The 27276-nt window shown below is 39.3% G+C and overlaps 1 protein-coding gene across 2 annotated transcripts in view; it reads left to right on the forward strand.

Annotated features, from left to right (window-relative positions):
- Positions 1-27276, forward strand: part of COL4A4 (collagen type IV alpha 4 chain) — a 156808-nt gene that overhangs the window by 1928 nt on the left and 127604 nt on the right. For both annotated transcript variants that reach the window (XM_050752145.1, XM_050752146.1), the window contains exons 2-4: positions 15354-15525; positions 18387-18429; positions 22702-22779. In XM_050752145.1, coding sequence (XP_050608102.1) covers positions 15455-15525; positions 18387-18429; positions 22702-22779 — 192 coding nt within the window. In that variant the 5' untranslated portion in view covers positions 15354-15454. The remainder of the gene's footprint in view (positions 1-15353; positions 15526-18386; positions 18430-22701; positions 22780-27276) is intronic.

A 27276-nucleotide genomic window follows, 5' to 3' on the forward strand; every position in this document is an offset into this window, starting at 1 on the left:
ATACTTGTGGAATGAAACAGCAGGTGTTCTGTTGATGAAGTGACAATGTCCAAGAGTTCTGAGAGTCACATGATTATCTTTCACAAACTGACAATATTTATTTTAAAAAGTACAAACAAAAATGTCTCAATGCTAATGTTAAATGCTTCTTCTCTTTGCCAAATTCCAGAAGATTCCTCAATTTGAATTTTAATTGCCTTTTCCTGAAACCAGGTCATTTTGTTGGAGGACTAGACTTGGTTTTATCAACTTTGGAACAGGAGGTAGCAGTCAACTGCAAGTCATTTCTGATGCAGATACAGAGCCGGATAGAAACTTGTGATGTAAATACAGCAAGAAAGAGGCAATGCTGGAGAGCTTGACCTCTGGAGTAGACTCTGGAGTTCTGAGTCTTTTCCATACTTACTAGTGTGATCTAACCTCCCTGGGCTGGAGTCTTCCCTTCTATAAAATAGACATACTCACCGTACCTACCTCAAGGAGTTGTTGGAGTCTAATAAGCTAGCAAAAACCCTTTGTGCAGGATCTTCACACAATAGTCACATAGTGAAATTTGATTTTTTTTTTTTTTTTTACAAAGGAAAATAGGTGGCCCTGATGAGAATGGTGGCATGTGGTAGAGATGCTCTTCTGAGCTCAGTACTAAAACAGCTGGAGGCAAGCATAGCCCATGAACTCCCTTGAGGTTAATACACTTCCAAGGCCTCTAGAACCTTGCCTTGGCATCCCTGGGAGCTTGTTGGAAATGTAGAGTCTCAGGTCTCACTCTGGATCCACTGAATCAGATTCCACATTCACCAAGATCTGCTGGCAATTCATTTGCACCTGGTACTTGAAATACTGAGAAGCTGCTTCTCTAAAAGCCATATTAGCCACTCATTCCCCACCTGCTACCTGTAGAACAATGTTTGACTGGCTCACCAGGTGGTGTTAATTAACTGGAAGTCTTGATTGTTAAACAGTTGTCTCTGGGTCAGGAGAGTTGATTTTTCAGTTGGTTCTTTAAATGTAAAACAATAAGAGGAAAGGAGGATGGTTCTTTTTGTACATTCAAAGGACATAGAGGTCTCTATTTTTTACTTTGATGCCATGTAGGGGTTTTAAACAAAATGAGTGGCTATTGTCTTTGACAAGTCCTGTATAATTTGTAATCACAGTATCATGTCCGTTTTCTGTGCAATGTTTACATAGTTGTGTCTGCTTCGCTTCATTTCAATGTAAGCCCCATTAGGACAGGGGCCATTTTTGTATTCTTTACTGATGTTGATGAATGAGTGAGGCTGTTACTGTTTGCTGAATGAATTAATGAATGCACAAATGAAGTTGAATGGCTTGTCAAATTCACCCAGCATTCACACTTAGCCTGTTTTCTTCCTAAGTTCATGATCTACCTCTAGCCTTTATTGTAGAGGGACGTGCCTCTGCTTTTGATGAGATACAAGATACACCTCTTATGCTGCCCACAGCTGCTTCGTTAATCTTGTTTTACTTCATCTCCCCTCTTAGCCATCCTTTTTCTTTCAAGAACTTTCTCTTTTCAACACCTCTGAAACAATTAGGCTCTTCGGTGCTTTTAGAATCTGAGTGATTACCAACTCATGTCAGTTCTTGCCATTGCATCTCTGAACTCCTTCTCTACTTCTCTAAGTTCATGGTTCCTGCCTTGCACTATCATCTGTGGATTATGGTAGCCATCTAGCTAGTTTTCTGTCCTGCAGTCTTTCTACTCTGGAACTCATCTGTGTAATTATCAGAGTTACCAATTAAAATTGCACATTATGCTAGCAAGGACAGGTGACTTTAGGGACGGTTACAAACAATTCCCCCAATCCAGAGGCTTATCATTATGGAAGTTTTCTCATCATTTATACTACATATTCATCGCAGGACGTGGGGAAGTGGGAGTGGGGTGGGGGTGCTCTGCTTATTGCAGCCACTCAGGGACCTCCTGGAAATTCCCTCTCAACATCATCTTCTCTAATCACCTCAGAAGGGGAAGAGAATGTGCTAAACTAAAACTACCCTACAAGCTTCCTCCTGGATGTGACACAGGCTACTTCTACTCACATTTCATTGACCAAATGGATCACTTGATCATGCTTTATTCTGTAAGGGGCAGAGAAATGAAGTCTACCACATGTCTGGAAAGAGAAGGAAACAGGTGGCAAATGTCAGTAATACCCATCACACACATTGTGCCACTTGTTTGTTTAAAAGCTTCCAAAAGTTCCCCTTTGCCTTCGCAACTGATTTCACATTTCTTGGAATAGAATAGTGTGGTCTCAGGTCAACTTTTTTGTTTTATCTCTTGTGTCATCCCAAGCTTTTTATGATTTCTCTGGTTCACTGTACACACTTCCTTACCTCACACCCTTGTACTTACTATTCCCTCTGCTCGAAGAGACCTCCTCCTTGGTCTGTGTTTTAGACCAAGGTCTGTGTTTTATACCACCTACCTGTGCTTTAAGACCTAGGTCAAGGATTAAAGAGCGTGGTTCCTGTGAACACCTTTGTCCAGAACTTTATTATATAGCACAGAAATAGTGTGTGGTGATTTACTGTTCTGCATTACAAAACTTTTGAGGGCAGGTACAGAGATTATTTGTTAAGAGTATTAGTCTGTTCTCACATTGCTATGAAGAATTACCTGAGACTGGGTAATTTATAAAGAAAAGAGGCTTAATTGACTCACAATTCTGCATGGCTGGGGAGGCCTCAGGAAACTTACAATCATGGTGGAAGGCACCTCTTCACAGGGCAGCAGGAGAGAGAATGAGTGCCGAGCGAAGAGGGAAGCCCCTTTTAAAACCATCAGATCTCATGAGAACTCATTCAGTATCATGAGAACAGCATGGGGGAAACCACCCCCATGATTCAATTACCTCCCGCTGGGTCCCTCCCATGACACATGGGGATTATGAGATTACAATTCAAGATGAGATTTAGGTGGGGACACAAAGTCAAACCATATCATTAGGGAATTTAAAAAGTACATTTCTTGAGGTATAATCTATGTTCAATAAATCACATCCACTTAAAGCATGGAATTGAGGAAGTTTTGCTGATGCATTCACCCTGTGAAACCACCACCGCCCATCAAGCTGTAGTATTTTTCTGTCACTCCCAGAAGTTTCTTTCTGCCTCTTTGCTATCCATCCCTCTTTACACACCTCATCCTCAGACCAGTACTGATCTGCTTTCTGTCACTGTAGACTTCATTTTAGGTGGCATTTTCTAGAATTTTGTGTTGATGGAATTACACCATGTGTACTGTCTTGTATCTGGCTTCTCTGACTCTATATAGCAATATTCAGATTCATCCATGTTGTGTGGATTAGGAGTTTGTTCTTTTCTATTGCTGAGTAGTATCCCATTGTATGGAGATTACACTTGGAAAAAAAATCCATTTACCTATTTTTGGGCATTTGTATTGTTTCTAGTATAGGGCTACTACAAATCAAGCTACTATGAATATTTTTCTACAAGCCTTTGTGTAGGTATACATTTTCACTTATCTCAAGTAAATATTTAGGAATGAAAGGTCTGGGTCATATGGTAGATGTACATTTAATTATAAAAGAAATGGTTTTCCCAAGTGGTTATATTCTACCTTCTCAGTGCAAGGTACAATACAATGCATAGGAGTTCCCGTTGCTCCATATATTTATTTTACTGTTAATTTTTAAATTTTAGCCATCCTAATGTTTATACAGAGGTATCGCAGAGTGGTTTGTATTTCTCCAATAACTAATGATGTTGAACATCTTTTAATGTACTTATCGAACATTCATATAGCTTCTTTTGTGAAGTGCCTATTCAAATCTTTTTTCCACTTAAAATTTGCCTTTTTATCTTCTTATTGTTGAATTGTAAGAGTTATTTGTATATTGTGGATACAAGATCAATATTAAATACAAGCATTGTGAGTATTTTCTCCCATTCTGAGAATTGTGTTTTCATTTTCTTGTGATTTTTTAAGAAGCAAAAGTTTTTATTTTGATGGAATATAATTTATAATTTTTTTCTTTTGTGATTTGTGCTTTTCTTGTTACCTGAGAACTCTATACCTATGCCAAAGTTGCAGAAATTTTCTCCTATGTTTTCTTCTTTGGTAGTAGTGTTACTTTTACCTCAATGATCTCTTTCAAGTTAATTTCTGGGTATGGTAGGAAATAAGGATTCATTAAATTATTTTTTCCATGTGAATATCCAGTTGTTGTAACACCAGTTGTTGAAAAGACATTTTCCCCCACTAAATTGCCATGGCACCTTTGTAAAAAATCAACTGATCATCACGTGTGAGTCTTTTTATTCCATTTATCTACATATCTATTTGTTTACCATCATTCTTACAACTGTAGTTTTTTAGCAAGACTAGTGTAAGTCCTTCAACTTTGTTGCTTTTTATAAAAATTGCTTAGTCTATTCTTGGTCATTTGCATTTACATATATGTGGATTTTATTTGTTAGTATTAAGTTAAGGGGAGTCGTGTTTATATTCACAGGATATATTGATCTGTAGTTTTCCTATAATATCTTTGTCAGTTTTGGTATCTAAATAATGCTAGCCTCCTAAAATAAGTTGGCCAGCATTCTCTTTTTTTCTATATTCAGAAAGAGTATATTAAAAAACTGGTATTATTTCTTCATTAAATGTTTGATAGAATTCACTAGTAAAACCAATTATCCCCTGAAGTTTTCTTTGGGGAAGGTTTTTACTTACAAAATTCATTAATTATAAATTTAATTGCTATAGGCCATTTAAATTTTCTATTGTTTCTTGTGTCAGTTTTGATAATTGATGTCTTTCCCAAAATTATTTATTTCCTCTACATTGTTAAATTTATTGGCATATAATTATAAGAAGATTCTCCAATTATCTTTTTAATCCCCTTTGTCATTTGATACTGTCATATTATTATTTTTAACATTCCCAGGTTTTCAGGCTTATCAATTGTATACAGAACCAAACTACCAATGTTGGGTTTCATTGATTTTTCTCTACTGTTTGAATGCCTTCTCCTTTGTTACTTTCCTCTTTAATATTTATTATTTCTTTCATTTTGCTTCAGGTTTATTTTGTTCTTTTCCTAGTTTTCTAAGAAAGAAGCTTAGGTAATTGATTTTTGATTTTTTTTTCTTTTCTAATAGAAACTTTTATACCTAGAAGATCCTTTTCTGCACTGGGTTAGTTGCATCCTGTAAATTTAGATATATTGTGTTTCTATTATCATATATCTCAAAATATTTTCTGATTTCTTCCTTGACTCATGGGTTATTTGGAAGTGTGCTGTTTAATTTCCAAATATTTGGGACTTTCCTAGATAGTTTACCATTGAATTCTAGTGTAATTCTCTGTAAAATTTCAGTCTTTTGCAATGTGTTGAAACTTGTTTTACAATCCAGGATATAATCTATCTTGGTGGACATGCCATGTCCACTTGAAAAGAATATATACTATGATCGCTTGGTATAGTGAGCTAGTATGTAGTAAATTAAGTAAAGATGGTTGATAGTGTTATTCAGATCTTCTATGTCTTAACTGATATTGTACTTTGTTCTATCAATAACCAAGAGAAGATTATTAATTCCCAACTATATTTTAGGATTTGTCTATTTTTTAGTTCAATTTTGCAGTTTTTCCTTCATCTAATTTGAAGTTCTGTTGTTAAGCACATATATTACTATTTATAGCTTCCTGCAATATTAATTTTAAATCATTATCAAGGGTCACTGCCTATCCTGAAGTCTATTTTATGTGCTGTTAATATATCCATTATAGGTTTCCTATGCTGACTGTTTGTGTGGTATATCTTTTTCCAGTCTTTTATTCTCAGAATGAATGTATGCTAACTGTGATTCTACCTAGAATTGTCCTTCTGTATATCTCCTTCTAACTAACTGAAAAATTTATCCCTTGTGATTTTTCTTTCCTGACGTTTAAAAGGTACTTTACAAGGTACTGTCATAGTTTGTTCCTTTTTCCTTTTTCATTTCCCCAGATCTTCCTTCCTTCCTAAATCAAGTCTTGCCTGCTTCCTGGGGTCTGCCTGGTGTTCCCTGGTTTTCACTTTTTTATTATTTTTTATTTTTTAGACAGGGTTTCACTCTGTCACCTAGGTTGGCTGCAGGGGTGCGATCTCCACTCACAGCAACCTCCGCCTCCTGGGCTCAAGTGATTCTCCCACCTCAGCCTCCCACGCAGCTGAGACTACAGGCATGTGCAACCCAGCTGGCTAATTTTTTTTTTTTTTGTATTTTTTGTAGAGATGTGGTTTCACCATGTTGCCCAGGCTGGTCTCGAACTGCTGGCCTCAAGCAATCCATCTGCCTTGGCATCCCAAAGTTCTGGGATTGCAGGTGTGAGCTACCACGCCCAGCCAGGTTTTTATGTTTATGGCTTTTTCCCAATATATTGTGAGCTCTTTTTTTTTTTTTTTTTTTTTTTTTTTTTTCCTGCATGGCAGATTAGAAAGGAAGGAAAGAAACATTTATTGAGCTGCTCCTACATGCCAGGCATTGTAGTAGGCACCAAGTCCTACTCATTTAAGTCCGTTAGGTATTAATTTTACACACTGAGAAATCAAGTGCTCACAGGGGCTGCAAACTTGCTAAGGATTACATGGCAAAGTGTAATTTTTAGTTGCATTATTAATTAATTACTTACATGATTGGAGTCATCAAGATCTGAACACAAATCTTAACTTCAAAGCTGTACTTTTATTCACTAACCATGAGTGCACAGATAGCAATGGAGGGAGGCAGATGGTTTCCATGGAGGGGAAGTGGCAGCAGAGGTGAGAAGTCATCGAAGGCAAATGCTAGCCTCACATTGTAGTTGGGAGTGGGCCTTGCCCAGTGGAATTGTTGAGTGTTATTGTTGGAGTTCACCCCCAAGGCAATTCTGGGAGGTCTGAAAGGTCCAGAGAATTCAGATAGAGTCTCAGCCCTACTTAGGGGGAAAATCATACAGCAAGACATGTGGGGGATTAGTGGTTTTGGCAAGAGACTTGACAATAGTCTGAATCAAGATGTCATTCTTCACTTGGAGGCAAAGGGCTCCTCTGATCTGGAAAGTCAGTTGTATATTTTTGGAACATGTATCACCTTCGTGTGGTTCCGAGAAGTGACATTATTATGGTTGCTGTCAAATTTTCTGTTGATATTGGGAGGAGACCTCAGGGGAAAATGATAATAAAAGCCTATATTGCCAGATGGTGGGTGAACTGAGATCTGGTCCAATTGCACTAGCAAACTCAACTCCAATGTTAACTGAGAACTCTGCAGCAGTCTCAAACAGTTCAGCTGAATCTGGAGGGAAGGAAAGGTGGGGGTGGGCTTGGCCATAGTCCAGCACATTCTGATCAAGTTGGAACTCCGAGTCATTCTCAAGAATTTACTTGAGTAATTGTCCAGTTTTCCTTGTTGCTTCTCAGAGAACATGAAGCTCCATCCACATTCCAGTGGTCCATGGACCACACAGACTCATGACCCACTTTGAAAACCTTGGGATGTGGGATGAGAGTGACTGTTTTTGCTAAAGAACTCAAACCAACCTAAATTCTTTGAAGGTCTGAAGGTAGGGTCAACTCCAAAAAGTGGGATTTTAGAAAGAGCAAAACCAAGTAACCAGCTTGAATGTTGGAAAATGGTTAGGTTGACTCTGAACAGAAAAAAATGTAGCCCTCCAAAGGAGGTGTCCAGGTGGATGGAGGTGAATAGGACACGCCATTCTTTTTCTGGGAACACTTTCATGACCTCTGAGATCCTCTGCTTATTTCTCTACAAAACCTGAATATTTGAGAATTCTATTTTAGAAAGAGAAATGTATATAGAAACAGGTGTTCAAGCAATCACAAAAATTATTTTGGAAAGAGAGTATTCAGATGGCTCAGTGTCAAAAGGCCAAAAAGGAAAGTATGTGCAGTCATTAAGTTAGTAGTAAATTATTTTACTGAACCAATAAAAAATTATCATTAAACAGAAATCAAAGATTTAATGTTACTTTGGAAGAGGAGAAAACGTTTTTATGCTTCTGTTACCTTTCTGTGACTGGAAACATCCAATGCTCAGTGTTCTGTTTATCCGGTCCCCCAATCTTGTACATTTCTCCTCCCCCATTTGATGAGAACCCCAGCAGGGTGTATTTGTTTTCAAGATTGGGTTGCTGAGAAAATAAATTCTCTGTGGTAGAGATAATGATTTGGAAGATCTCAGATCTTGTTCCCAAACCTGTCATTTGGAAAGCATTGGGCAGAGACCCATAAGGAGTCCCAGGGGAATTGGAGTCCAGGGATTTTCATAAGGGAGTGAAAGGGGGAAACAAAAAGCTCATGGAGTTAGAGGAGGATAACAAAATGGCATTTGCTGAATATACATGCTGGAAATTACTGCTGCTGGAAAAGAGGCTGTGGATCTTACTTGGGTTGGTGAGCAAGGTGGATGTCAAAGGCCCAGGGTGCTTCTGTTCCATTTCCCTCTTGGAAGAGAGGAGGAGGAGGAAGTGAGCTGCTTCTTGTGGTGGTGGAGCCTTAGACCCAGCTGCGAAGGGTGGGGCCGTGCCTTCTGTCCAACTGGGCTGCAGAGGTCAGTTTGCTCAAGTCAATTGACTGTACGACTTTACATCAGGAATGAGGCAGCTCTCAGGAGTAAGCTGATCGTTTATCCTTTAATGGAACCATCTGTCCTTCTCTTTTTGCATTTTCCTCTTTTGAAACAGGTTTTCATGCTGACTCAGTGTGTCCGTTTTCTCTGTATTTAGTTTTGCCCTTCACTTTGGCCTGCCTCAGCCATCTAATGCCCAATTCTACATCAGGGTATCTCTTGATGCAGATTTTTTTCTGCATCTCTCTCTTTCTCACTTCTCTCGGTTTCCTAATTTCAGCTCTCCTAGAGGAGCGATCCACATTCTGTCTGTACCATCCTCGTCCCAGAGTCAGTTCTCTGTCACTCAGTCAAGCTCTGGGTTGGGCTGCTTTGGGTCAGTGGCTTACCTCGAGCCTTTCCGTGTGGCTGGGGAGACAAAATCAGATGATAGGAAACCTGGTCATACCTCCACAGAGCCGAGCTGAAGGTGGGGCTCTGACACAATTGTAGAGAATGCTCCCTCCTTGAGAATAACAATTAGCAAAATCATGCCCTTTAAAAGGCACAGGACCTCTGCAGAAGTTTCCTGTAGAGGCAGTCTTCTAAAACTGTTGTCTGCAATGTTAGTGCTATAACACTTTGGCTTGTTGCAGTTATGATATGGCTTGGCTGTGTCTCCACCCAAACCTCATTTTGAATTGTAGCTCCCATAATTCCCAAGTCTCCTGAGAGGGACCCAGTGGGAGATAATTGAATCAATGGGGTGATTTCCCCCATACTCTTCTTGCAGTGGTAAGTCTCATGAGATCTGGTGATTTTATAAGGGATTTCCCCTTTCTCTGGCTCTCATTCTGTCTTGCCTGCCACCATGTAAGATATGACTTTGCTCCTCATTCACCTTCCATCATGATTGTAAGGCCTCCCCAGCCATGTGGAACTGTGAGTCAATTAACCCCTTTCCTTTACAAATTACCCAGTCTTGGGTGTGTATTTATTAGCAGAGTGAGAACAGAGTAAATACAAGTTACGTTTTTTTTTGTGATGGTGATAGACTCGAACAGAAACCCACTGCTTCATCTATTCCCACACGATAACACCTATTCATTCGTGAGAAGATAGACGAATGGGATGCTCTGCTGAGTGTTGGGGTATTTTTGTTTGGTGCAGTCAAAAGCTTGGTTGAAACAAAATATTTTGTGCTCTTAAGACAGATGGTTGCAACAAAGAAAACCCTCTTAGATGGTTGTGGATAACACGTGGCTGCACTTTGTGAACTGCAAAGCACCAGGCACACTGCTGTTTACAGTGTCAGGTCAACAGCAAGATGGGGGCTCTGCTCAGCTGTGGCCTAGCAGTTGCATCTTAGGCAGGAGAAGAGTCATAAAACTCTCTGCAACTCCTCTGTGGCTTGTTAGGTCCTCTAAGGCCTGCTTCTGGTGAAACAGTGAAAAGGGCAGTTTTTAACCTTTAGCAGCTCATTCAAGACAGAGATCTTCAAACTGAAGTACATGGACCCTTGGAAGATAAAACGATTCTCAGGAGTTACGCAAGCTACTTGGAACATTCACTAAAGGATTCCATTTCCAGATTCTCAATTGTCATGTATATACTTTTGTAGAATTGCTCTCTCCGAAAATGGGTGTTTCGTCAAAGTTTTCACTTCCTCTTTCACAGTTGCCCTGCTTTTCAAAAGAAAGGCAACCCCTCGACCACGATTTTCCCCAAATATTACTACCCTGCTTTGTCCCAGGGTGTAAGAACTGTCTGGGGGCTGAATGAGGGGCAGCGCATTTGCTGGTGTCAAGAACAGGAACCTACCAGCTCCACACCTCCTGGTCAGGGTGCTTTCATCATAATGGAGGGAGGACTTGTCAGCCTGGAAATCATTCAAATTAATTCTAGATGATAAATTAGTATCTTGCTCTTGGTATATATGTTAGTTCATTCAGGCTGCTACAACGAAATACCTAAGACTGGGTGATTTATGAACAACAGGTTTGTTGCTCACAGTGCTGGAGGCTGGCAAGTGCAATGCCAAGGCACCAGCAGATTCAGTGTCTGGTGCAGGCTACTTTCTGCTTTACAGGTGGTGCCTTCTTGCTGCGTCCTCACATGGTGGAAGGAAGGGGCAAACAAGCTCTCTCAGGTGTCTTCTGTAAGGGCACTCACCTCATTCTGGAGGGCTCAATCCTCATGACCTAACAGCATCCCAGATGCCTCACCTCTTAATACCAACACATTGGGAGTTAAGTTGCAACATACAAATTGGGGGTGTGGGACACAAACATTCAGACCATGGCAGTTTACTACTCAAGAGAAGTTAAAAGAATTGAGTGACATTTGTGTAGCACATTTTTTTCATTCACAACTTCTTGTTTATGTTGAATAAATTTTATTAGAACTTAGTTTTGGAAACTAAAATGGAAATAGGATTGTTGCTGAACCTCTCTCATTTCAGTAGAAAGAATCACTGATCTTGAGCTAAATAAGCTAATAAGAAATAAAAAGGGCCAATTCATTCACTAGCAACTACATTTCCCACAAAATTTTACTTTTGGTATTTGATCATTGTTTATCAAGATTAAAATTTGTGGTTTTGATGAATTATATACTACTAACAATATAATGAAAGCCAATTTTGGAAAAAATGTTAAGAATTAGAGACTTATAAGTATTTTGTTGCAGAGAAACACAACAGGGTGATCAATATATTATTTTCAAGTATGGAAATACATTGCATTAAGATACATGTGGGGGAATGGAATGGAAATACGAATTTAAAAAATAGCAATGTAAAATTCCTGTTAAAGAGCTTGTGTGCATATATTTTAAGCTGATGGTGGTAAAAATCAGACTTCTGTGACATTTTGATTTATTGGATGCATCTAAAATAATGCGGTAGTAGTTTTATTTTAAAGGTCATCGTTTATTATACTCCAGAAATTATATTCTTTGTAGCTATTAAAAGAGAAGATGAAAGTTTTAAGACTTTTTTTTTTTTGGCTGGACGCGGTGGCTCAAGCCTGTAATCCCAGCACTTTGGGAGGCCGAGATGGGCGGATCACGAGGTCAGGAGATCGAGACCATCCTGGCTAACATGGTGAAACCCCGTCTCTACTAAAACACACACACACAAAAAAAACCTAGCTGGGCGAGGTGGCGGGAGCCTGTAGTCCCAGCTACTCGGGAGGCTGAGGCAGGAGAATGGCATAAACCCGGGAGGCGGAACTTGCAGTGAGCTGAGATCCGGCCACTGCACTCCAGGCTGGGCGACAGAACGAGACTCCGTCTCAAAAAAAAAAAACAAAAAAAGACTTTTTTTTTTTTTTTAAGAAAAAGTAGGGCTGATATGGTTTGGCTCTGTGTCCCCACCCAAATCTCACCTTAAATTGTAATAATCCCCACGTGTCAAGGGAGGGACCAGGTGGAGATAATTGAATCATGGGCGTGGTTTCCCCTATGCCGTTTCTGACAGTGAGTGAGTTCTCAGGAGATTTGACGGTGATATAAGTGGCTTCCCCCTTTGCTCAGTACTCATTCTGTCTCCTGCTGCCCTATGAAGAGGTGCCTTCTGCTATATTTGTAAGTTTCCTGAGGCCACCCCAGCCATGCGGGAATGCAAATCAATTAATCTCCGCTTTTCTTTATAAATTACCCAGTCTCAGGTATTTCTTCATAGCAGCATGCGAATGGACTAATACAAAAGTGTATAGTTTAAAATTTTTTATTGTAAGATAATTCTTATAACAAGAGAATTCTTAGTAAGAGAGCAGAGAAGTCCAAAGGTAGCTAAGCCGGCGTGTCACTAGGGAGAAGTGACACATACTGGAGTCAACAAATCTGGGTCTGCCACTTACTAGCCTTGTGACTTTGCACAATTACTTAAACTGATTCACTTTTTTTTCCCTGCACAATGAAAATAATAATTTCCTTACTAAGTCATGGTGAGAATTAAGTGACTTGATATCCTACATGTGATCAAAGTGTCGGTTTATCTCCACTTTTCCCAAGGCCAGTTATCCCTCTCTCATTCTTCCTTCCTCCACGCCCTCACTTATAGTTAAAGTTAGCTTCCTTTCTTATCCCCTATTAAATATACTTGATTTACATTCAAAAGGTCCCAAAGTATCTTCTATATGCTCATTTACCCAACCAATATATATTGAGAACTTAATACATTCCAGGCACTATGATGGCACTGGGGATACATCTGTGAATAAAAAAAGACAAAATCACTATTATAGAGTTTATATGGTAACCAAGGGCATGTGATGAGAATGCATTGAGTATTCCCAGTGTCCTTTCATTGTTTTTGCTAGTGAGATACCAGTTATGTTTCTGAAAATTGGCCCATCCATCCATCGGTCTGTCTATCTGTCTGTCTGTCCATCCATCCATCCATCCCTCTATCCATCCAATTAAAATATACTGAGAAACTCCCAGGTGTTAGGACCACAAACAGGCCTTCCTCCTCTGGAACGTGACCACAACAACACTCTATTTTAATAAAATTCTCCTCTGTACAACATGTAGAGGAGATCACATGTAGGATATCAAGTCACTTAATTCTCACCATGACTTAGTAAGGAAATTATTATTTTCATAATAATTTATCACAATACATGTGCATTTTATTTGTATCATATATTTTGGGATTAAAATGTAAATATCTATGGTTTTTCTTTTATTTTTGACTGTGTTTCCTATTTGTTAAAAAATACCAAATGCAATTTGAGTAATTCAAACAATTTGTATTTTCCTTCCAAAACAAGAATTTGTTTTATTGAGTTGTGCTTTAGACAAGCTTGTCCAATCTGCCTTATTTTATTGTTGTTCTCTTTTGTTTTGTTTTAGGCTTTTAGCAGCCTGAAACCATGGTTTTTAGTTTCTGTCTCTAGTGATAAGCAGAAAAGAGAGATGAGGAAGGGGCTTTACTGCCCCAACCAGAAACAGAAACTAGGAACCTATGACTGAATTCTCTCTCTTGGGCACCTCTGAGTTGATAACTAAAACATTTAAAATTATGGATTTAGGGATAGGAAAAGATCTGGGTATTCAATTTGAATTGGTTTCTGCTTGATATCGAAACTTTATTGTTGAATGTTGTTCTACCACTTACTTGGGAAACAAGTCTTCCATACATACAGCATTGAATTAATTTACTCAGATTTTACCTAGAAATTTAAAAATAGTTGGTAATGGCCAGGTGCGGTGGCTCACGCCTGTAATCTCAGCACTTTGGGAGACTGAGGCAGGCAGATCACCTGAGGTCAGGAGTTCAAGACCAGCCTGGCCAACATGGTTTAACCCCGTCTCTACAAAAAAAAAAGAAAAAGAAAAAAAAATTAGCTGGGTGTGGTGGCACACCAGCTACTCAGGAGGCTGAGGCAGGAGAATCATGAACCTGGGAGGCAGAGGTGGCAGTGAGCCGAGAATGCGCCATTGCACTCCAGCCTGGGCAATAAGAGCAAATCCCCGTCTCAGGAAAAAAAAAAAAGTTGGTAACATTGAACACTCCTGGTTTCCTTCTCTCTACCTAATTCTCATAGAGACAGGTCTTTTAAAGAAACCAAAGTTTTTTAAATGATACGTTTCAATTATTTGAGCCAAATATATTTTTTATCAAAGTGAAGAGTTCTTTGAGTCAAGTTTAAAAATAGTTTTCTATTTTATATTGATAAAATTAAATTTTATCTCAATAAAAATATAATTCACAAGATAAAATTCACCATTTTAACTTTTCTGAAGTTTATAATTCAGTGGTTTTTAGTATATTCAAAATGTTGTACAGCCATAACCACTGCAATTACATCATCCCAAAAAGAAACTCTGTACCTCCCAATTCTTTCCTCTCCCAAACCCTGACAACTATCAATCAACTTTCTATGTGTGTGGATTTCCTGCTCTGGACTTTTTATACACATGGAATCATAAAATATGTGGCTTCCTTCACTTGGCATAATGTTTTCGAGATTCATTCATGCTGTAGCACATATCAGTACTTCATTCCTTTTTATGGCTGAATAATACTCCATTGTATGGATGTACCACATTTTTCTTATTCCTCACCCATTGATGGACATGTGGGTTGTGTTCACCTTCTGGCTGTTATGAATAATGCTTCCATGAATATTCATAGACAAGTTTATATGTGAACATGTGTTTTCAATTATTTTGGGCATATACCCAGGAGTAAAATTGCTAGATCATATAGTAACTCTATGTTTAACTTTTCGAGGAACTGCCAAAATATTTTTCACAGCAGTTGTATCATTTTACATAAAAATACATTTATATGTATTTGCTGTATGTGTACAAATATACAAAAATGTATATTTGTATACTAGAAGTTTCTTTTTCTAGTTTCATAAAGTCAAAGAAACATTTGAGTGAATTTTAACTTGGATGTTCAAGGGAAAGAATTAAACAGAAGAAAATTCCACATAGCAAAATGAAACAATTATTTATACATATATAAAATATATTTTATATTTAAAATATATATTTTAAAAATATAATATATATACATAATTTTTCCATTTATAAAAAATATATTTATGATGTAGAAAGGGTTTAAAGACTTTTTATTTCTGAAGATAAAAACTGATATTTATTCTGTTTCACCGTCACTAAGGAAAGATTGTTATATCTAAAATTTATTGAAGTTACCCTTTAGAAAATAATTCCATAACTATAAAAAATGAAAGTAATTATTTTCAACATTATAATGCATGCTGTGTTTTAAGTGATATATTTATATCTAACAGGAACAGACTTTGACCCAGAACACAGAACCTCACTTGTCAACAAGAACCTTCTGGAAGAGAAGACTGGCAGAATATTTTTTAAGCACTAAGACTTGCCTGTGATGTCGTCTCTGCACGTAGTACTAATGAGGTGCTCCTTCAGATTGACCAAGTCATTGGCCACAGGTCCCTGGTGAGTACCCTCAGTGTGATTGCCTGCTTTTATTTAGTAGTTTCTACTCAATGTTTGTTCTATGGATATAAATCATCTGAATGCTTAATATGTCAAAAAATCAAATCATTCCAGAAAGCTAAGGGTATGTCTGCCATTTCATGACTCATTTTTATTACTGAACACCAACCCTCTTAATTTTCCCTGAAATGCACCTACATAATCATCAAATGGGAAGTTGCACAAGGAAAGGTCCCAGATTCTTGCTCTCTTACTCACCAGGTTTGAATAGCAAAAGACGTATATGCCCAAAGTTTCAGGGTCCCTGTAACTAGTAGAGTTAGGACAGACCACTTCACAAGTACAGATTAATAACACCCCCAGGCCCCCACAGATGTCCACATCTTAATCTCTGGAATCTGTGAATATGTTATGTTACATGGCAAGACGGCAAGGGGTAATTAAAGCTGCAGATAGAATTATGGTTGCTGATCAGCTGACATTGAGATGGAGGAGTTGACCTGAGCCTGACTATCTGGATGGGCCCAATATAATGACAAGGATCCTTGGAAGTGAAGGGGAGAAGCAGGAGAACAGTCGGAGAAGGAGCTTTGACCACAAAAGCAGAGGCCAGCGGGATGCAGCAAGAGAGACGCCACTGGCCACTGCTGGCTTTGAAGGTTGAAGAGGACCAGGAGCCAAGGAATGTGGGCAGCCTCTAGAATCTGGACAAGGCAAGGAATCGGATTCTCCCCGGGGACCTTCAGAAGGAATACAGTTCGCCAACACCTTGGTTCTTGGCAGTGAGACCCATTTCAGACTTCTGACTTCCAGAACTGTAAGATAATATATATGCATTGTTTTAAGCGTCTGAGTGTGTGGTAACATGTGACAGCAGCAATAGGAAAACAGGAAACCGACATGAGATTGTTCGACGAGACTCAAAAACACATTGGGAGTTAACACAGGGAAATGTTAAATAGTGAAAAAACACAAAAGGTTCTGAGGATGATGAACAAGAAATTATGGGGAGTGAAAGAAGCGAAGGTGGTGGGAAGGAATATGATCCAGCCTTAACTATTTGGAGTGGATGTAGAAGAAATGGAAAGGAATCTTAATTGTGCATGTTTTTTTAAAGAAAAAAAAAAAGGAATGATTTTATTTTTTAATATCTGCAGTGGCAGAAAGAACAAGTCCAGTGCAGGATAAAGGGACTATGAAGGAGCTTTGGACCTGACCCGAGCTGGCCCCCTTGGGGCCATTCTGTCTGCACTCTTTGGAGCATATTGTCCAACTTTTCTAAGTCTGTTTGCTCTTCTATAAAAGGTTTAAGAAACATGCTGTGCCTACGGTCCTTAATGAGATTATATATAGAGAAGCTACAATTGCTATAAAATGCAACATATCCTAATTAAAAATGTCCAGTGACAATAACTCATTTAAGAAGCAAGAGTTGTAAATACACATTCAACCTGATTTAAAGCAGTTGATTCCCAGTGTTTAACATCTCCTTTATATTTTTCTCTTTTTTTACTTGGTTACTACAATGAAAAGCCAACCTGGCTTGTACTGGAATTATCATGAAAACAGCTGGGGAGAGAGGGAATTTCATGTGCGAGCCATTAAGTATGGGCTGGACCTAGTTACTCACTCCTACTCAGGGTCTCATCCAGATCCAGAGCTCTGTAAACATCTGTAGTGTTTGTTGGCATCTCAGCACAAGAGGAAGAAGTAGAGGGTGGAGAACAAAGGCTCACTTAGGACATGAGGTTTTAGAGAAGAGAAGGCTCTACAGAGAATGAAAGAACAAGGATGGCGGATAAATCACGGCCCAGGACTGAGCCCCAGTTCTCCTACTATCCTTTGGAATGGTGTGATCCCCACAAGCTCTTTTAAGCATTAAATGAGATAATGGATCCAGAAGCTGTTTGACAAATATAAGGCCTAGAAAATATATGCGAATGTTTAATGGGTGTTTTGTTTTGTTTTGAGACAGAGGCTCACTCTGTTGCCCAGGCTGGAGTGCAGTGGCACAATCTCGGCTCACTGCAATCTCTGCCTCCCAGGTTCAAGCGATTCTCCTACCTCAGCCTCCAGAGTAGCTGGCATTACAGGCGTGCGCCACCATGCCCAGCTAATTTTTGTATTTTAGTAGAGATGGGGTTTCGCTATGTTGGCCAGGCTGATCTCGAACTCCTGAACTCAGGTGATCTGCCCACCTTAACCTCCCAAAGTTCTGGGATTACAGGCGTGAGCCACCACGCTTGGCCTTTTAGTGGTCTTTTAAAATTGCATATTTCCTCTGTTAAAATTTGTTTGTAATAATGAAGTTACCCCAGTTGGATTTCTGCCTCACTTATAAAGCCCTGGACTACACAACTTTTCCCTAAATCTTCCATATTATTTCCCTTTTTCTCCAAACCATCATCCCAGTCCAGTTAGGTTTCCTTCCACATTCTCTCCTTCTAGTTGCTTCCACTAAATGGCATTTGGGATACACTGTCTCAGCAGTGTGTGTCTCTGAACAAAGCTGCCTCCTTCCTTCTCTCCTCTCCTGTAGTTTTCATTCTGAGAATCATCTTCTTTCACTCATGTATCCCTCCAGGTCTCACCTTCAGAGTGTCCTCACGGTCCCCAGCACAATGAGGACCACACAAGGGGTTCAACACATACTTCTTGGCTGATTAAAAAGAGGAAAGGCAATGATGGCAGCCAGAGAGAGGAAAGCGAGGATCTTGTCACTGATGATAAGTCGGCTAGTAGGAGCAGCCTGTTAGAAATAAAAAGTAGCTTTCTGAAATTAATTCCTTTCCTCTTTTTCTTTTTAATTTGTTTCACATGAAAAACTGTTTAAATTAATCTGCATTTTTGTTTTTCTGTAGGTCACTTATACTCATTCTCTTTTCTGTACAATACGTATATGGGGTAAGTACATTCACTAGCTCTGGTTGCATTGTGAAAATTCACTTTATCAAATGCATAATTTTTGTTGTACTTTCAAAGAAATCACCCTCTGGGACTTAGTTTTCTTACCTGTAAAATTGAGAATAGGACTAAATAAACACTAAGATTTATTTTATATTGTATAGTCAAGACTGCTTACTGAATTGCCTAGGTATTGGGGATTTCTTTATTTTAATATGAACATAACCCTTTTTTTAAAAGGTTTTTTTTTTTTTTTTTTTTTTTTTTTTTTTTTTTTTTTTTTTGAGACAGGCAGGAGGCAGCTGGGTCATTTCAAGATTAAATCAAGAAGTATAAGAATAATTTGAACATTTTAGCTCAGAAGAAAAATAAGTCCAGAACATTCTGTAATAAGCTATCTTTCTTCTGCCTCCTCACTGAAGAATCTCAGTCATTAAACTCACCCTCAGATGTGTCTGGGAAATCTCATTGTGGTCTGCCTGCAACTCAGGTTGATCTTAAGACACCTGACTTGGTTTAAATCACTCTAGTGAACACATCCTTATCTGTTCGTACTCTCCACCTTGGATCCACCCAATGAAACTTCAGTGAGTCAAGTTATTGTAGGTCTTTTCAAAGCAAATAAAAATGCAAAATTACCTTCTGTTCTCCTTTTCCCACAAGTTGGGAGCAGAAAACACTTGGGTTAAAGAATGAGGAGCCAGTGGTTCTTGACTCTGCCAATGATTCATTTCTTAACTTATATAAGACTCAGTTATCTCCTGTATTGAGTAGGGATGATAAGACTTGCCCAACTTTGTTGACATGCATTTGAAAGCATCACCTGAAATAATGAGTGGAAACAATACTGTGATATATACATGTGTACTTTTTATATTTCTCTTATCTGATTTTTAAAAGTTTGTTTGTGTTATATTTTTTATGTTATAAAAGTCTGCAGAGTCCTAGATTTTGCCTTTTTAAAATATTGCACATGAGTAAATATAATTTCTGAACCAAAGATTTTTCTATCCCAGGCCTTCTACCAGCTTGTGGTGTGCAGATATTCTAGAGATTTCATACAGGGAGGGGCCATACTATCGTTGGGTTTTAAAGGTAGCGATACAAATTGTTATGCAATGTCTGTGGGAAGCACTTTGGTATTACCCATCCAGATTTTGAATGCACGTACCTATTGACACAGAATGTGTCTTTTTGGAATTTGTCATACTTGTTTATTCTGATTCATGCATACAGATAAATATGCCCAAGAATACTAATTTCAGGATAGTGTTCAGTATAGACAGAAGGGAGCTGCCTAAATTTCCTTCAACAACAACTGGTTAAATAAGGTATGGTACGTGGTCTGACGGATAGGCATATGTACTATTTCGGAATGATTTTGAAGACTTTCAATGATGTGAAAACAGCAAAATGTAGAGCAATCCACCATTTGAATAAAAGTAAAACAAATCAGAAATCACCAAAAGTGTGTTTTATACATCTGTGCATGTGTGCCCATGTGCTCATCTGCCTCTGTATGTGTTTGTGTGTGTGAATGAGGTCATTGTACGAATATGCTTATTAATGCCCAGACACCCATTTGAAAAAATTATCCTGTATAGGAGGGAACTTGGGGCCATTGTTGAAAGAGGCCATTTCTTTTCTTGTTATACTCTTTTGCACCATTTGAATTTTTAAAATTATGTGCCCATATTATTTGTTTTTCAAAAAAGAAGATGGAATTACAAGTATAAGACATTATACTTCTTTGTTTGAACTTTTTTTTTTGGGTTTCACTCTGTCGCCCAAGCTGGAGTGGAGTGGCACGATCTCAGCTCACTGCCACCTCCGCCTCCCAGTTCAAGCAATTCTCCCTCCTCAGTCTCCCGAGTAGCTGGGATTCCAGGCATGTGCCATCATACCTGGCTAATTTTTTTTGTGATTTTTAGTAGAGACGGGGTTTCACCATGTTGGCCAGGCTGGTCTCGAACTCCTGGCTTCAAGTGATCTGCCAGCCTTGCCCTCCCAAAGTGCGGGGATGACAGGCATGAGCCACTGCAGCCAGCCTTTGAACTTTTCTATGTGACAAATATGTGTTTAACAATATCTGAGATAAGGCAGATAGTGACTTTTCCTTTTTTCTCTTTGAAGAAGAGTAACATTAGTTTCCGAGAGTATGAATGTATTCTCAGTGAATGTGGTTCATACTTTGAATGTTTAATTGTCTGAAATATTGTGTTTATCTTTTAAAATGAATTTATACAATCTATTTTTGAGGTATAGACCTCCGTAAATTCACCCTCCTCTTTGAAACCTTTATTGGGGAATGCTAAGGTAGAAGAACTTTGCAGAGGCTAAAATCACCTCTTGCTTTTTCCTTTTACTGATCCAAATCAAAGCTTGATATGTGACTATTCCTGTTTTATTTTCTTTTTTAGAATCTGCTAATTTTAAACTGATTCTTTCCTGAAACATAGTTTTGCTGAAACATCTTAGTGATGTTTGGCAAAAATAAGCAAAGAAATAATAATAACAAACTTGCCCTTATTATCAAGCCACCTAATCAACTGACCTTATTTTTTTCCTCTAGTTGTTTTCATATTTCAGTGAACACATAGTAATGAAGCCCAACCTTAAATGAACCCAAGTAGTCAGTCTAGTTACTTTAAGTGCTTTCATGCTGTCCTGACCTGGGCCCGAGCATTTAATTTTTTTTTTAACCTTATCAGGGTGTTGAACTTAATATTTCTGCATTTATAGATAACAATGTTACTCAAAACTCAAGAGGCATATATTTCTGAAACTTCAAATACAGTTTTAAACTTAAATTATCTAATCGCATGGCTCTTGTCAAGCTTCAAATTCTTGTATGCTTATAATGATCCATGAGAATATTGTTTACAAAGATGTCTTTTTAAAATTAATGCTTAAAGATATTTTCTTTTGGATTGTGTCTGAGCATATTTTTCTCCAAAAAATAAGCCTAAATTGTGTGATTGAAAAGAAAAATAATATATGCTGATTAGACTCTTTTCCCTCCCATACACATATACCTGTTCATATATATGTATACATAGATATATATTCACATATACACATATATATTCATATGCATTCACACATACATATGTATATATGTCTTCCATGGGAACTATAAATATTAGTTTTATTGTTTTATGTTTACCCATCATACACTGGTCTAAAGGCTTGAGTTTACAGCCTTAAGTTTAAAAGGTTGATCAATCATAAAATTGTACGGGCAATGTATAAATGTTGCAATGATGACTAGGTTAGATCAAGAGCCAGGCAAAACTTATCTCTGATGCTTTCTTGATATTCTTCTCCATGCCCTCGGGTCCCAGCATCTAGAGGTGCTTTGTCCACTACACAGGGGCCTAAACCACCACTCCCTCCCCACTGGCAGGCCCAGCCTGGGAATGTGTGCTCAGTGCTCATGTTCGTTGCAGGGGACATCATGGTGATTGCTGTTAATGGATCTGCTTATGGAAATAGTACTCTGGGACTATGCTTTTGTACGGAAGTGGATGATGACTCTGGATATAGGTGATTAGGATTCATGAGAACAAGGAGCTGATTTTTCCCAAAGGGTGTGTGTGTGTGTGTGTGTGTGTGTGTGTGTGTGTGTGTGTGTGTGTGTTGCTCTAAAGAGATTGTTAGAAAGTTTGCTAAAAGTGGGGAAAAGGTCCAAATTATTCAAGTTCAGGAGTATCTGTTTGAGAACACAATAGAGAAACCATCTTGGAGTCTCAGCAAATTGTAGGAAGAACAATTTTAATTTTAAGCCCAAGGATGTGACAGGAGAATTGTCCTATGAAGGACAGTTTGATGAGGGAGGAGACACACCACAGCTGATCTTGAAGGTAAAGCAAAACAGGCCCTGAAAAAGAGCCAACCTTTTCATTTAAACTAGACTCCATTGTCTTTGTATGGATTGCCTAACCACATAGTTTACACTCTAAGACTGTTCACAACTTAGCAAATTAAGTCTTACCGAAAGGGAGAAATTGCAGAAGATTCCAGTTAAAGTCAAATGACTTTAGAAGGACACTTATTTTCCTTCAGCGTCCTCAGTTTTGGAATCTTCTTGCTCATATAATCAACCCTTCTTATTATTAAGCTACTGTGTAAGTTCTTCATCTTTTTATATGTCATGATTTTTTCTTCTCATGGAGTCAAAGGTAAACCAAGAGTGCTTGTTATAATGTATGTGTTATGTATCCAATTAAACAACGAGTACTGGTATACTAAATAAGATGCTTCACTTTCCAGAGTGGAAAGAAATACGTTGGTCCTTGTGGAGGAAGAGATTGCTCTGTTTGCCACTGTGTTCCTGAAAAGGGGTCTCAGGTAAGTGATGTAAAAACCGACATGGGCAGCATTCCTGAATTTTGAAATCTTGTGAATATTTAATGTTAAGTAGTCCTAGATTCTTGGCCAGTTTTAGTCCTTGATAATGTTTATGTATTTCACAGCCAATTTTTTTCATATTCTAATAGCAATCTCAATTATATTAGACAGTCTGGGTTTTGAAGACAGTCTTAGAAAGCTGCGATTCACCCATTGTTTTATATGAATTGCCCTATGGAGGAAGGGTCCTGGTGTGAAATGGTACCTACTGGGTCACCATCCTGAAATATGGCATTTTAAAGGCTCTGAGAAGTACTGAAGTTGGTCGAAAAAAAATCCAAGTTTGTTTGGTCTTTCCAGACAGTTGACTATAGGACTCTTTCTTGGATTGTCCCTATTGAAACAAGTGGCACAGTGTTCTAATGAAGCGATAGCTATATTTTTGTATGCTTATTATGTGCCAGGCACTGTTCTATGAGTTCAAAATGCTTCTGCTCATTGACTTCTCATAAGAATCTTCTTAGGATACCACATTGTCGGGCAACAGACCGAAGCCCAGGAAAGTTAGTGTCTTGCTCAAGTCCACCCAGAACGGCGATGTTGATGACCATGCTAGATTCTGTGTTCTGCAAAGCCAAGAACCTCTTTGGTTACTGTCTATCAGGTCTCTTGAACATTTATTAACATCTCCCCCATGTTCTGACAGCAGCCCATTAATTCATTTGTGATAAAGTATTAGATCAAACAATTCTTTAATTACAATTACTCCCACAATCTCACAAGAAAGGAGTGTGTTATAGAAGTTTCGGACAATTTTTGAGTCAGATCAATGATTCTTTTCAAATGTGTCTTCATCCATTCTCGCTGCTGTAACAGAATACCACAGACTGGGTGGCTTACAAGAAATTGATTTCTCACAGTCCAGGAGGAACCCCTAGAGCAAGGTGCCAGCAGATCCAGCGTCTTGCTGAAGGCCTGCTTCCTGGTGTGCAGATGGTGCCTTCTCATTGTATCCTCATATGGTGGAGAGAAAGAGCCCTCTGGGGTCCCATTTATAAGGGCATTCATCCAATTCATGATGATGCCACTCTGATTAATTACCTCCCAGAGACCCCAACTCCTCCTCCTATCACCTTGAGGGTTAGAATTTCAACATATGAATTTTGGGGGCCACAGACATTCAGTCTGTAACAGTGTTCAAGCAAGTCAATCGTAGGGGGCTGTGCATGACATTCAAAAAGCACAGTAGAGTAGGGAGCAGTCTACAAGGACACAATACTACCTTCCTGAGAGAAGGGACCACATATTTCTCTCATGGTATTGCTTCAACTTTACACAGCAGGCATGCAATGGGTTCCTTTGTTGGCCTATTTTACTGGGAGCAGCAACCTTATTGAGCATAAGTTATGACAAATCCCCTGATGCTTAAACTGCTTTGTTCCTTCTTCAGTACATCAAAAATTTTGTTCATCAGAATTTATGTTGAGCTTTTTCTTTCTTTTTTTTTTTTTGAGATGGAGTCTCGCTCTGTCACCCAGGCTGGAGTGCAGTGGCATGATACCAGCTCACGGCAAGCTCCGCCTCCCAGGTTCATGCCATTCTCCTGCCTCAGCCTCCCGAGTAGCTGGGACTATAGGTGCCCGCCCCACGCCCGGTTCATTTTTTGTATTTTTAGTAGAGACGGGGTTTTACTGTGTTAGCCAGGATGGTCTCCATCTCCTGACCTCATGATCTGCCCGCCTCGGCCTCCCAAAGTGCTGGGATTACAGGCATGAGCCACCGTGACCAGCCAGAGCTTTTTCTTTTCTATTCTTTTTCTTTTTTAGACAGGGCCTCACTCTGTCACCCAGGCTGGAGTGCAGTGGCATGATCTTAGCTCACTGTAGCCTCAAACTCTTGTGAGCCTCCCACCTCCACCTCCCAAGTGGCTGGGCCTACAGGCACATGCCACTACACTAGGCTAATTATTTTTTTGATTATTATTATTATTATTATTTTGTAGAGGTGGAGTCTTGCTACATTTCCCAGGCTGGTCTCAAACTCTTAGCCTCAAGTGATCCTCCCTCCTTGGCATCCCAAAGTCCTGGGATTACAGGCATGATCCACTGTGTCCAGCCAGTCTTGAGCCACTTTCATAATATAATTTTATTTATTTTATTTTATTTTTATTATTATTATACTTTAAGTTCTAGGGTACATGTGCATAACGTGCAGGTTTGTTACATATGTATACTTGTGCCATGTTGGTGTGCTGCACCCATCAACTCGTCAGCACCCATCAACTCGTCATTTACATCAGGTATGACTCCCAGTGCAATCCCTCCCCCCTCCCCCCTCCCCATGATAGGCTCCGGTGTGTGATGTTCCCCTTCCCAAGTCCAAGTGATCTCATTGTTCAGTTCCCACCTATGAGTGAGAACATGCAGTGTTTGGTTTTCTGTTCTTGCGATAGTTTGCCGAGAATGATGGTTTCCAGCTGCATCCATGTCCCTACAAAGGACACAAACTCATCCTTTTTGATGGCTGCATAGTATTCCAATGTGTATATGTGCCACATTTTCTTAATCCAGTCTGTCACTGATGGACATTTGGGTTGATTCTAAGTCTTTGCTATTGTGAATAGTGCCGCAATAAACATACGTGTGCATGTGTCTTTATAGCAGCATGATTTATAATCCTTTGGGTATATACCCAGTAATGGGATGGCTGGGTCATATGGTACTTCTAGTTCTAGATCCTTGAGGAATCGCCATACTGTTTTCCATAATGGTTGAACTAGTTTACAATCCCACCAACAGTGTAAAAGTGTTCCTATTTCTCCACATCCTCTCCAGCACCTGTTGTTTCCTGACTTTTTAATGATTGCCATTCTAACTGGTGTGAGATGGTATCTCATTGTGGTTTTGATTTGCATTTCTCTGATGGCCAGTGATGATGAGCTTTTTTTCATGTGTCTGTTGGCTGTATGAATTTCTTCTTTTGAGAAATGTCTGTTCATATCCTTTGCCCACTTTTTGATGGGGTTGTTTGTTTTTTTCTTGTAAATTTGTTTGAGTTCTTTGTAGGTTCTGGATATTAGCCCTTTGTCAGATGAGTAGATTGCAAAATTTTTCTCCCATTCTGTAGGTTGCCATAATATAATTTTAAAAGTGAAGCTTCAAGAAAACAAAGTCTGTAGCTTTTTTGTGTAAATGTGAACATTATATAGAAAAAAAAAGTCTGACTTTTTTGTGAGGTTATTAATATAAATACATCAGGATTGTACAAATGCAAAAAGAAAAAAAACTCAGTGCCTCTAAATTTTATGACTTTGAGCTTCAGGACCAAGATACATAGATTTGATCAGCCCTGTGGCAAGAAAGGGATGAGCAGACCACAAAACGAAGAGGACCAGTTGCTTTGATAAAGGCACTTCCGTAGGCCCCCAGTGTGAAGGAGGCTGAGAGTTGCTTTAGCAGAAAGGGAGATGCTACTCGTTTTCAGCCAGTAAAGGCCAGAGTGCTGTTCAGCATCTCACAATGCACAGGACAGTCCCCACACCAAAGAATTTTCCAACCCAAATGCCAATTGTGCCGAGACTGAGAAGCCCGGTTCTAACCTCACCTCTGCTCTGTGACGCAAGTATTCTTATTTCCACTCTTTAGAGCAAGGAAACTAAATTCCCAACAGTTCTAAATAACCTGCTAGGATGTGCAAGAGCCAGGAATCACACCCAGGTGTCTGGCTTCAGCCCCAGCACTTGCTCCACGATCGTGGAAAGATGATTACATGAAAGTGCCAACTGCTGGGTTGCAGCATCACTTTGTAAACTCAGGTTGCCACTTGATCTGACCAAGCCTGGGTGTCCTCGCATGTATCCCCATTGGTCCTCCTCTTCCATGTCCTTGTGGTTTGGTATCTCCACTGAGCTCCTTTGAGAAGGACAGGAAAGACAGGCAGAGTGCAAATGGGAAGGCATTCAGAAAAGGGCAGAGAAGTGGAAATATTCAGATTGTCTTCAAGAGTGAATGAGTGGCTGTTCTGTTATTTAGAACTGTTGGGAATTTAGTTTCCTTGCTCTAAAGAGTAGAAATAAGAATACTTGCATCACAGAGCAGAGGTGAGATTAGGACAGGGCTTCTCAGTCTTGGCACAGTTGGCATTTGGGATGGATAATTCTTTGGTGTGGGGACTGTCCCGTGCATTGGAAGATGTTGAACAGCACTCTGGCCTTTACCTGCTGTTAACCTTGTGCTGTTAAACAAGCACAAGGCGTTGCATGTGTAGATGGTGCACTTTTCCTCTGAGCAGTCTCTGGATGGTGAAGGCTCCCGGTCCTGAGCAGCACTCTGCTGTGTGTGTCTGTCTGTGTGGTCCAGGAGAGCTGTGTGCACCACACCAGGGAGCCTCTGGTCTTCCTGAGATGGATGGGTTTTCCGTGGGAAGGCTGCAAGTCGCTGTGACATCTTCCAGCTGAGGATTTGGGGGTGTGGCTTGTGCATAACAGAAGGTGCTTTG

This window comes from Macaca thibetana, chromosome 12 (assembly GCF_024542745.1).
Source record: "Macaca thibetana thibetana isolate TM-01 chromosome 12, ASM2454274v1, whole genome shotgun sequence".
In the NCBI taxonomy this organism is placed as follows: domain Eukaryota; kingdom Metazoa; phylum Chordata; class Mammalia; order Primates; family Cercopithecidae; genus Macaca; species Macaca thibetana.